The sequence below is a fragment of the Rhineura floridana genome, chromosome 6, assembly GCF_030035675.1.
Source record: "Rhineura floridana isolate rRhiFlo1 chromosome 6, rRhiFlo1.hap2, whole genome shotgun sequence".
Lineage (NCBI taxonomy): Eukaryota > Metazoa > Chordata > Lepidosauria > Squamata > Rhineuridae > Rhineura > Rhineura floridana.
The window spans coordinates 151,138,846-151,150,971 of record NC_084485.1 but is presented as its reverse complement, the minus strand read 5'-3'; the positions used below and the strand labels follow the sequence as shown (position 1 = coordinate 151,150,971).

Sequence of the window (12,126 nt, the reverse complement as noted above, 5' to 3'; positions counted from 1 at the left end):
CAGCCTAAGGCACATGCACACTAACATGTACATGCATGTTTTATTGATTTATTTATTATTGTATTTACATCCAACTTTTTTCTCCAAGAAGCTCAAAGTGACGTGCATGGTTCTCCCCCTCCTAATTTAATCACCACAACAACCCTGTGAGGTAGGCTAGGCTGAAAGGCAATGACTGCCCGAAGGTTTTCCTCCGGCCTAGTGAGCTGAGGAACACATTGTGGCAGAGGATAGGAAAGGAAGGCAGGAAAGTAATCCTGACACTGTGCCACAAGTTGGCCATTCAAATACTATAGTATGGAATTACTTCCAGCAGAGTCTAGAGGAGAAACAAGGAAGGTGGTATTTCTGGTTATGCCCATATCTCTTGGTGATTTAAGCTGGATAGCGTTGGCCTGCCCTCTATGTATACTTTCTTGTATAGTAAAATGTCTGACATTTATTATTTATTTTAAAAGTACAATTTCTCATTGTTAGCTATGCAAACAAACCAATAAATCAAGTAAAGTGTTGTTTAATTTAAAATATGACGTTTTTCAGTATCTGATAACCAGTTCAGGGCCCCATCGATGTAAGTAATGTATGAACGTATAATAAAATGGAGCCTTTTTTCTCTAGAGAACGCATTCTAACATTTATTGGCTATGGTTCAGAGATCTGAATGTGTTGCCAAATGTTTGCATTTTGCATGAGCAGCAACCCCACCCAACTGAAAATAGTTTAGCACAGAAATGTTTGAACTCTGATTTGGCAAGCGGAGACTGCTGGAGTGGAAATAAAAATACCGAGCTGAGCACAAGCAGCCTCTGGCGCTTGTAATAGACAGCGGTTGGGTTATGACCGAGATAGATGTCCAATGAAATGGAAGCAGCACATTTGCTGCTGAAATGCACTTAAATTGGGCAGGGGACGATGGATGTTTACATCTTTGCCACATCTAAGACCTGCTGTTTTCTTCTTTCCTATTTCTAGAGGGTGCTGGCTCTCTGCCATGGACTGGAGGTTCTGCAACAAAACCTGGCAAACCCAAAGGGAAGAAAAGGTTTTCTTCTGTTCGGCAGAAGTTTGATGTAAGTTTGTCCTTTCTTATGCACTTCAGAAACTGAGCCTAGATGTTGGAAATCATCATGATAAGTAACGCAGGGCTACCACCATAAACAGCAGGCCCGTGTCAAGTTTCCCTCACCCTCTCGATGACATCCACTACAATTTACTAGAAGCATCACTGTGCTATGTATTTTCACACCTGCACCAGTGGTAGCCAGTGAGGTGGAGCAGGGATGTAGAAATGCTTAATGGAATGATGTTGGAGAGCAGAAGGGAAGAGACTGGCATTTTGGGCAGCAGTCACGTGGCACAATTCTTACAAGATTTTATTTACATTTTCATTCCCTGCTTTTCCCCTTCACAAAGGAGTTGCTCAAAGCAGCTTGCAAATAAAAGGCAAAGATAAGAGCAACAAAAGACCCCCAAACTATTAGAATACAAATTATAAAACTAAAAACAGCATCAGAAAGCAAAAACAAAAAGAGCAGCACCAGCAACCAACGCAAGAGAATTGAAAGCTTGTTTAAAAAGAAAAGTTTTCGCTTGCTGGCAGAATACAAATAAAGGCAAGGATAGCCTACATATAGGGTGCCCATACAGAAAAAGCCCTCTTGCCTGTTGCCATCAGCCTTGCCTCAGAAAGCCATGGCACACATAAGAGAGACACAACAACCACTCTTAAATGACAGATTTGCATAATGTAATTCTTAAGGCTTTTGCAAGGGCTTGGATGGTGGAGGAAAAGGGAAGGAGGAGAGCAGAACAGCTAAGTGGCCAGTAGAGGTCAGTATATTAAGAAGCAGCAATCATAGACAGGGATGCGGGTGGAGGGTATTAAAAGTGTGCCTGCCCAGTCCCAACATGCACAGCCCTCCTGGTTTTTGAGGAATCTTCTGATACAGTTTGCATATTTTCAAGCTTTACTCCTCAACAACATAGACTGGAGACTCTGCTTTTTTAAAAGTGCAAGAGAGATTAATGAGACACATTCCCTGCTTTGGTGCAAAGAATGTGCAGAGCCCTCACTATGGAGGCAACTTTCAACAGGGAGCTGCAAGTAGAAGCATTATATTTTTCATTTGTTTTGTTAGATTTTTTAAAAGAAACTAAACACTAAAAGTAGCTTGTAAATTATATAAGGTTGTATCTAATGGTAATCCTACTCCAGGTAGACCCACTGAAAATAATGGCTCACTTAGGTCTATCAATTTCAGTGGCTCTACTCTGAGTAGCTTAGTTGGATATAAATAGTAATAAAATCAGCATAGCTGTAGCCATATGTTTAAAAGTGGTAGAGTGCTATCTTCTGCACTAACACGTGAGGACATGCTGTGGTGGCTGTTTGGCTTTCCGAATTTGCAACCAAGAAGTTTTTTAAAATGTATGCAAAGAAATAAATGCGGCTTAGACAGAAGACAACTGCCTTTGAGAATCTGGTGACAACTGGAATTAGTAACAGCTAAATCGATGTCAGAAATGTACAAGGATGTGATAAATGTGCAAAAACCAAGGTAAAAATACACACATAAATATATGGGGGAAAGGTTTGCATTGTGAAGTACCCAAAGAAATGTGAAAGTACATATTTTGCAAAGATTTTAAATAAGGTTTGCAATAAGGAATAAAGAAAATATATTTAAGATTGCCACTTGGTGGACTTGGTAACTGTGTGGAAAATGTTTAAAACATATAAACAAGAGAAGGGAATTGATTGACATGTGGGAAAATAAAAGGATGCTTTCTGTTTTGGTTAAAAAAACGAAATCTGGTGACAATTGGAATGAGTAAAGTTAACTGCTTGAATGGGGAATGTTTTTGATATATAAAGATGGAATACCTTTTAAATTGCACAATTCTTTTTTGCCTTTTGTAAACTTGTAACTTTTCAATTAAAAATTGTGTGGGTTTTTTTAAATGAAGTTAGTAAAAAAAAACCCAGCATAAACGCATATCAATGAAACAGATAAATCTAACAGACGTACTAAAACATGGCAACAGGATTAAAAAGGAAATTCAGCTAAGACTTCCGACTGCTTTTCAAAATAAAAATGTTTCTGCTAGCCATCAAAAAATAAGGAGATAGCTGGCTGGGCAGGTCTCTTGGAGCAGAGAAGTCCCACAGTGAGTGCGCTATTGCCAAAAGGGCCCTGCTTCTTGTGACCATCTTCTAGCCCAACTAGGTAGCGGCTCATCAAATGATGATCTCAGCATACAGAGCAGGGGTGAGTGCATGGTGTGTGTGGCAGGGACGAGGTTGAGATTTATTTATAAAAAAAAAAATTATGCCACTGTATCATTGTAACGGGGGTGTCCCTCATTTTAGTGCCAATCCTATAGGGTAAGCTCAGGGGAACCTGTCTTGCTCCTGTCTCTCGGCTGCCACCGCCCACTTATGGGTCACCTGAGGCAAGGGTGCGGGATTCCCACCGCCTTGTGGGAGTAGGGGAACAGCCAGCTGATTCCACATCTCCTTCTTGGCAACTTCAGCCCGTCTCCCCGGAGCATAGTCCAAGCAGCCCAAGCCCCGTGGAAGGACAGCCAGCCCTGGAGTGTGTTCAGAAACCAGGACAGCCGAGAAATCCAGTCCAACATTTTATTCAAACAGAGGATAGGTAAAAAGGGACGTTGCAACTCAAAACTGAAATAAAACACTATGCCAGAATATTGGTCTAACTAACTAATCTTACCAACCGAAACTAACATTTCAAATTTATTCTCAATGGTGCTGGTGCTGCAGCTTTAGGTATCAATTGCAGGATGGGGGGCTCAAGGGGACAAAGACTGCAAGGCTGCAGCCCTCTTTTTTTAAGGGCTTCTTACCCACATTGCATTTGCTTAACATCTGGCACTTTCCAGCCAATCATAACTCAGCTCACATTTGCCAGGTAACCATTGTGACAACTTTTCATGAGTTGGGGAAGATGATAGACACCTCCTGGAGGCAGAGGAAGAGGGTTATCACTGGTGGAGATTACCCCGTGGATTACTCTGTCTCCTTGCTAAACAGGATTTAACCTGCAACTTTGTGTACTGGAGAAGGAACATGTCTTCTTCACTAAGTGTAATGGGGCAGGAGACCAGACTTTGCCACAATAAAAACACACACACACACACACACACACACACACACACACACACACACACACACACACACACACACACACACACACACACACACACACACACACACACACACACACACACACACACACACACACACACACACACACACACACACACACACACACACACACACACACACACACACACACACACACACACACACACACACACACACACACACACGTCAAAGCAGTTTACATCAAACTATACATCTATACAATAAAAACCACATAAACATTTAAAATCAGATAATCAACTATTACAGAAACACGTTTTCTTAATTGCCTACATAAGCCTGGTGCCATTAAAACATTTTCAGGAGATATGTAAAGGTTGAAACAGAAGGTGCCTGCTGAATCTCTGTTAGCAGAGCATCTCACAGGACTGGGCTGATGACAGTAAGGGTTCAGTTTCATGTTGCTGTCAGATGAGCCTCACCAACTTGGGGACAACCAGTGACACTCCTGCAGATGATCTAAGTGATTGAGCTGGGATGTAAGTGTTCAGGCAGTCCCTAAAGTACCCTGGAGCTAAGTTGTTCAGGGCTGTAAATTAATACAAACTGGCTTATTAATTTATTTATTGTACTTATATACCACCCCATAGCTGAAGCTCTCTGGGCCATTTACAGTAACTAAAAACATTAAAACAAATATACAAATTTAAAAACACATCTTTTAAAAACAATTTAAAACACAATTTAAAAATTTAAAACAATTTTAAACACATGCATGGGAGAAGAGGAAAGTCTTGACCTGGCACCGAAAAGATAACAGTGTTGGGGCCAGGCGCACCTTGTCAGAGAAATCATTCCATAATTTGGGGGCCACCGCTGAGAAGGCCCTGTCCCTTGTTGCCATCCTCTGAGCTTCCCGAGCTTGGTAGTAGATAGGTAGCCAGTGCAACTGTTTTAACAATGGTGTCATATGCTTTAGCCATCTGCCCCCATCAGTGGTCTTTCTGCCGCATTCTGCAACAGGCCCAAGGACAACCCCACATAAAGCATATTGCAGTAATCCAGTCTTGAGGTTACCAATGCGTAGACTACAGGGTCAGGCTATCCCTGTCCAGGAATGGCCATAGTTGACGAACCAGACCAAGCTGGTAAAAAGCTCGCCTAGTCACAGAGGACACTGGGATCTCTAGTGACAGAAATGTATCCAGGAGTACCCCCAATCTACATACCTGCTCCTTCAAAGGGAGTGAGACCTCATCCACAATAGCTAATTTGCCTATCTCCTGGACAGAGGAATCATCCACCCAATCCTTTCCCCCAGGATTCAAGCAACTTATTGGCCCTGATCCAGTCACTGCATTCAGACAGCAATCCAGTGCTTTTACAGCCTCTCCTGATTCAGAAGCTGTGGAGAAATAGAGCTGCATGTCATCAGTGTACTGATGACACCCTGCTCCAAAACTCCTAATAACCACTCCCAATGTCTTCATATACATGTTAAATAGCACTGGGGAGAGGATAGTACCTTGTAGAACCCCACAGCACAAGTATCCAAGGAGTACTCACCTAGTGCTGCTCTTTGAACAGGCCCTGTACAGGCCCTGACCATTAATACCATGCCTCCAATACCCATCCCACTGAGTTGGTCCAGGAGCATATCATGGCCAGTGGTATCAAAAGCCACTGAGAGGTCAAGCAGAAGTAACAGACTTGCACTCCTGTCTCACAATAAAGGTCATCCATCAGGGCGACCAAGGCTGATTTGGTTCCAAAATTTATTTTATTTATTTATTTTATTTCATTTCATTTATAAACCGCCCATAGCCAATGGCTCCCTGGGCGGTGTACAACATACAATAATATAATAAATGAACCCAGATCGTTGTGGATCTACATACTCAGTCTCATCCAGGAACAGCTGCAGTTGCTCCACCACCATCTTCTTCACCATCTTTGCCAGTTTGGGCTGATGTTGTGCTGAATACCTGGGTGGGCAAAGCTGAGACAGATCTGGCCCACCCAGCTCCCCCAGCCAGGTCTTAGTGATACATACCAGGTCAGCCCATTATTATACACCAATCTGGCATTCAGCAGCAGAATTACCAAACTGTTGGAGACAGTGGTAGAAGCATCCATTAGTAGAAGGTATAGGAGGAACCTCAGCAGGGGATATCAGGTGCACGCACTCTACAATCACCCCTCCAACATCTCCCCCTACCATGCCTACCCTTCCCCTCTCTTTGATCACTGAGATAGGTCAGCCCTCTCCTCCAATATCCTTCCCCTGAGACATCCTGTATATAGAACACTTTGCAAGAAAAATTCATTACACAATTTATTATGCCACCAGGCCATGTAGACATGAATCCATAATAGTCAGATCACATATAGCCACCCTCAATATGCCTGCCCTCTAGCTGAGAAAAAGAAAATACAATATGTTATAAAGGCATTCCACCCCAACTCTCACCCGGGGCATAAAACAATCATTTCTCTATAGGGAAAGGCATTGCTTTCAGTCCTTAAAACCCAAGTTGTGATCTATGGTGGATCTTGATCAGGACAGTATAACTAAATTGATCATTTCTTTAGTCGTACGTACTGCTTTTCGCTTTTTGGAGGCTTGGATCAAAATCTGTAACCTGTAATTTGCATATTGTTTCTTTTATGTTTCATAGTTTATTTTGCTTTTTCAAGTCATGAAAAAGGAGGAGGAGTTATGCTGGACACTGAAGTTTTGTTCCCTTGAAATACTTTCCCCATTTTCCTGGTGTGTTTTGCAAGCATTGGCTACGCTGCTTTAAGAATATATCTTTGCAGCTATAAGTTCTAGACACATCCCCCCCCCTTTTTTTTTTTAAGGAAGCTGCGATCATTAAGATACTACACTGTGTGTCTTCCTTTACTTTTGTGGAGTTGCAGTATACACACAGTTCTAATTAATGTGACCTGCATTCTTAAGACTGCAATCCCATACACACTTCCCTGGGAGTGTGTAGTGTTGAACCCTGCAGAGCTTTCTTCAAAGCAGACATGTAAAGAATTGCACTGTAAGGGGCTTCCATGATAAGAAACATTCTTAATTTCTTTTATCTACCTGAAGTCTCAGCCATGTGGCAGGCTATATATCCAAATGGTTCATTATTTAATCTCACTTGATGTTGTAGGCTAGAAAACTGAAATGTATTGCTATCTTTAACAGCATCGATTCCAGCCTCAGAATCCATTATCTGGAGCTCAGCAGTTTGTAGCCAAGGACCCGCATGAAGATGATGATCTGAAGCTCTGTTCGCATACAATGATGCTTCCCACTTGGGGGCAGCTGGAGGGAAGGATGATTGTCACAGCTTATGAGCATGGTCTGGACAATGTCACTGAAGACGCAGTGACAGTTGTTGTCTATGCTGTAGAGGTGAGATTACACAGAATGACAACTGTGGTCCTGGTCCTGCCATAGGCAGAAAACTCAGGTGTTTTGTGTATAGTATGGAATTAGAAGAAACTTCTGGATTAGCTGTCTCTGCAGAAATAGGAGCAAAACAGATACCCATGTAACAAAACACACACACACCACTGTCTGCTAGTGTGTATGATACTACTTTTGGTGTATTTCCTCAGTGTATGCACAAGGCAGACTGATCTTTTTCTGTACCTCTTCTGGCATGCAAACCTGTGCTTACTATTTGTAAAGTACCTGTTATTGGCTTAGGTGCTGAATAAAAGAAAACAAAACCATGCCGGGTTCTGATAAGGAATCCTGCCTTGGATGTCTAAGAATCTCAACTTTTTTTGCTTCCCATTTTTTTAGCTCATGGTTGTAAATATACATTTGAAAACATGTTGGCATTGGCCATGATCCAAAGATCAACAGAGTGCTATTGCATACTCAAGCCCAGGGACTGCCTTGTCTTTTGTTTTCCCATGATCATTCAGTGCACATACAGAGTTTTGCACAGCCAAAAAAGCAGAAGGAGAGGCAGCCCCTTTGTGGGCATTAGGCCTCTGGTCTGCAAAATTCAGGACCAAACTATATGTGGTAGAGGCAGCCATGTTTGTTGCTGAAGTGGTTACTCCATTCACATATAAAACAAAATGAGAGGGATCCAATTTCTACGTCAGACTAAGGATGAGGGTGGTTGAACCCTTCCCCACTTGAGATTCCCATTCTCCATTGCTTCAGGGACTTCTGGAGGTCACCCATTGACAGATTGTGAAGAGGTAAAGCTGGAGAAGATTCCACTCCCCTCATCCATGAGCTGTTTTTGATGTTAAAATTAGATCCTCTGTTTCTTCTCCTCCCTGCCTTTATTCTTGAATGAGACAGACATGAATAAACAGATGTGATCCTGATTCTGGAGACCCTGACTTCAGGGCCCCCAGTCCAAAGGGCTTAGGCCCATTCATGATGCTGAAGTAGGGTTGCCGGGTTCCTGGCCTGAGACTGATCCTGTATCTTTCGGAGAAGAGAAAGTCAGCCAAGTGCAGGTGTTCTTGTAACACTGTAATGGGAAAAACTATAAGGTGGAATTCCCCCTCCACAACTTTTAAAGATACGGAAGATCTCTTGGAGGCCGGGCCTGGCAACCAAGAGGTCTTCTGTATCTTTAAAAGTTGGGCAGGGGAAAGGGAGAATTCCACCTTGTGGTTTTTCCCATTACAGGGTTGCAAGAACACCTGCACTTGGCTGACTTTCTCTTCTCCGAAAGATACAGGATCAGTCTCAAGCCAGGAACCTGGCAACCCTATGCTAAGGCCTGGGTCAGTTTCCAGCATCTTTACCTCCAGTGTCGCTGGTCTAATGGACCTAGCCATCCTCTGTTCATTTAAATCAATCAGAGCCCAGGCTGATGCTTTGTTTGGGGTCCTGACACTTAGTCTGGCAGTATCTTCTTATTAGAAGACAAGTTGTGCAGACCTGGATCAGGCTCATGGGTGGCAACTTTTAAAGAGATGCATTGATTCTATGGGCTGCCTCTGGGTAACAATTTAACCTGCAATTTCTTTGGCCAATTTGATGGTGCTGTTAGCCTAGCCAGCAGGAGTACTGGTTTCAGATCCTTTTGTCTTACAAAGTATTTACAATGCAATAATCACAGGATAGAACTGGAAATTGTGCTTTGCAAGGTTTTACATTTTCTAGAATGCTCTTTACAAGCAGTAAATATGAGTTCTGTCCTTGCAGAAGCATCTGAAGGATATCCTTACATCTATAATATCAAGGAGAAAGTCCTACCGCCTCAGAGATGGTCATTTCAAATATGCCTTTGGAAGCAATGTGAATCCACAGCCTTACCTGAAGAACAGTGTTATTGCTTACAATAATTTAACTGAGTGGTAAGAAAATACCTATTTGAATGCAGTATGGGACAGAATTTCAGAATATGAAATTTATGTTTTTCATTCAAAACTCCTTATTTAAACAGTCAAAGGTTTAAAAATTAGATGTTAGCCAAATTTATTTTAATTTTTGTGTCAAAATTTGCATGTTTTCCGAATTATGAAAAGGCATTAAAATGTTGATGATCCTCCAGCTTTTCTTCTTTTTTCTTTGTGTTTGTTTTAGATTGTAAGCTCTAGGTTTGATTTTATTTTCATATTTTTCAGAGTTCCTAATTTTTATTAATGTTATGTATTAAATGTCATGAAATTTTGCTGATTTTTATCATAGAATTATACAGCCATGAGAGTGGCTGTATACTATAGCCAGCATGGATTTTTCGCATTCCGCAATGTTAAGTTGAAAATACCGCCCATGCCATTCTGATGCTTCCCATAAGATCATTTCAAGACAAAACATTACAAAACATATAGTCCTGAACTCAGAAACGCTTGCTTAACAACCCTCTCAATTTTCATGGTGATAAACAAAACAGAAAGAATCGAGAGTTCAAAGTCTAAAGAGAGAGAGAAAAACCCCGGAGCCCTTTTGGACTTTTTTCTGTCAGAGTTCTCATAATCTGTTGAAATTCATTAAAAATCAGCCATGTTCATAGAGTACCTGTAATCTTAATACTGACCTTGCCCCATACTCTGACCTTCATCTTCTGCAGTTTAAAAGTTAAAAAAAATGCATGGCTGATTTTTAATTAATTTAATAAATTTTGCATTGAACTGAATGATATCGGGCATGCTCAGTAAGAACCAACTGTCAGTGTTCTAAAAGCCAGACTCACAGCTGCTGGGCTTGCCTAATCGGGGCCACACCCACACCAGACTTTGATTTCACTTGAGACAGTCCTGGCTTCCCTCAGAGAATCCTGGGAAGTGTAGTTTGTGAATGGTGCTGAGAGGAGACTCCTATTCCCCTGAGAGAGCTCCAGTAGCCAGAGTGGTTTAGCAGTCAGCTACTCTGATTGAAGCTCTATGAGGGGAACAGGGCGTCTCCTAGCAGCTCTCAGCACCCTTCACTAACTACACTTCCCAGGATTCTTTGATAGAAGCCATGACTGTCCACAGTGAAATATAGGTCTGGTGTGGATGTGGCCAGGGACAGATTTGGTTTAAATTTGGGTGGGAGGCTACATGTGCCTGCTGTAGAATAAAAAGGTGGGGGAAACGCTGAAAAGCGATGATACTGTTCACAATGTTTTCCGTTTGGAAAGGAAAGGGGCTTCCCCTCTGCCCAGTGCCCACCCACCCAATCTCCTCCCCTCCCCGTTTTCCTACCCTCCCTGCCCCTCCCCCAGGTCAGTGTTGGACTACGACCTGGGAGACCAGGGTTCAAATCCCCACACAGCCATGAAGCTGACTGGGTGACCTTGGGCCAGTCACTGCCTCTCAGCCTCAGAGGAAGGCAATGGTAAAACCATCTCTGAATATAATTTACAATGAAAACCCTATTCATAGAGTCGCCATAAGTCGGGGTCAACTTGAAGGCAGTCCATTTTCAAACATGACTGCACAGAAATAAATCCCATTGAACTCAAAAAGTATGCAACTGATCAAACCCACCCTCCCTTCTTCTCCCTCCTATCTCCACCCACTTGCCCCTTCCCTCCCCCTTTTTTATTTTCTTTTTAGGGACCTCCAGGCTAGGCTGAAAGATGGGGACAGACCCAGTGTCACCCAGTGACCTTTGTGGCTGAGTTGGTACTTGAACCCAGATCTTAGTCCTAGTCTGACATTGTAGCTGCTACATCACACTGGCTCTGTTAAAAAGCCATAGAGTGATCCCTGCATCCCAAAATTTGAAAAATAAAGTGAACAAAATCAGTTTTAAAAGAGGCTTTGAATTTAAAAATGCACATTTCTTGTATGTGGACAAAACCTAAGCCAACACCCGAGAGTTGCCCCTGCTTTTCCCAAGTGTACTGCTGGATCTTTTTTTGTCTATCACATTTCTTTCTTTCTAGCCCTCCGACCTGCTTAGCTTCTCCACTTGGTCAAAACCTCGCTTCTCATCCACCTTCCGATGATGCTGAGCAGCAAGCAGCCCTCCTCCTAGCATGTTCTGGGGACACTTCGCCAGCAACTCTGCCACCAGTGAACATGCATGACCTCTTTGAGGCCCTGCAGGTAACTTTCTTATTCCACTAGTTAGCCTGGCTTGGAGGGGCTGTTTTCTTGGCAAAGTCCAACATGAATAATGTCAGGGGTTGTAGTAAGGAATGTTCTTGCCTGTGTGAGTACATATGTATATGTACTTCCAGGTTGTATCTGGCAATTAACCCAGCAACTGTTTTAGGTTGTCCAGTGAACCATGTTTAATTTACTACTGCACCTCCAGAAATTCAGGCAAACATGTCCCTTTCCCACTCTGTGTACTTAATCAGCCATTTTATCTGTAAGCCGCCCTGAGTTCCAGCTTTGGAAAAAGGGCGGGGTAAAAATAAAGATCCATTCATTCATTCATTTTTCTATAAATACCAAGCATTATTGCACCAGGGGGTGGGGGACTCACTTGTTCAGATGTGCATACTGTGTAATGCATATTCTGCTTATACAGCTGTTAGTACAGTGCATCCCAAACTGAATGCTAGAAGCATAGGAAGCTGCCTTAT

At 42.4% G+C, this 12,126-nt stretch overlaps 1 protein-coding gene across 3 annotated transcripts in view; it reads left to right on the top strand.

The window, feature by feature from the left end:
* The window catches only part of TADA1 (transcriptional adaptor 1), a 28,623-nt gene that overhangs the window by 14,415 nt on the left and 2,082 nt on the right, over positions 1-12,126 (top strand). For all 3 annotated transcript variants that reach the window (XM_061634091.1, XM_061634090.1, XM_061634092.1), the window contains 4 exons: positions 973-1,070; positions 7,329-7,538; positions 9,309-9,460; positions 11,479-11,641. In XM_061634091.1, the coding sequence (XP_061490075.1) occupies positions 973-1,070; positions 7,329-7,538; positions 9,309-9,460; positions 11,479-11,641 (623 nt within the window). The remainder of the gene's footprint in view (positions 1-972; positions 1,071-7,328; positions 7,539-9,308; positions 9,461-11,478; positions 11,642-12,126) is intronic.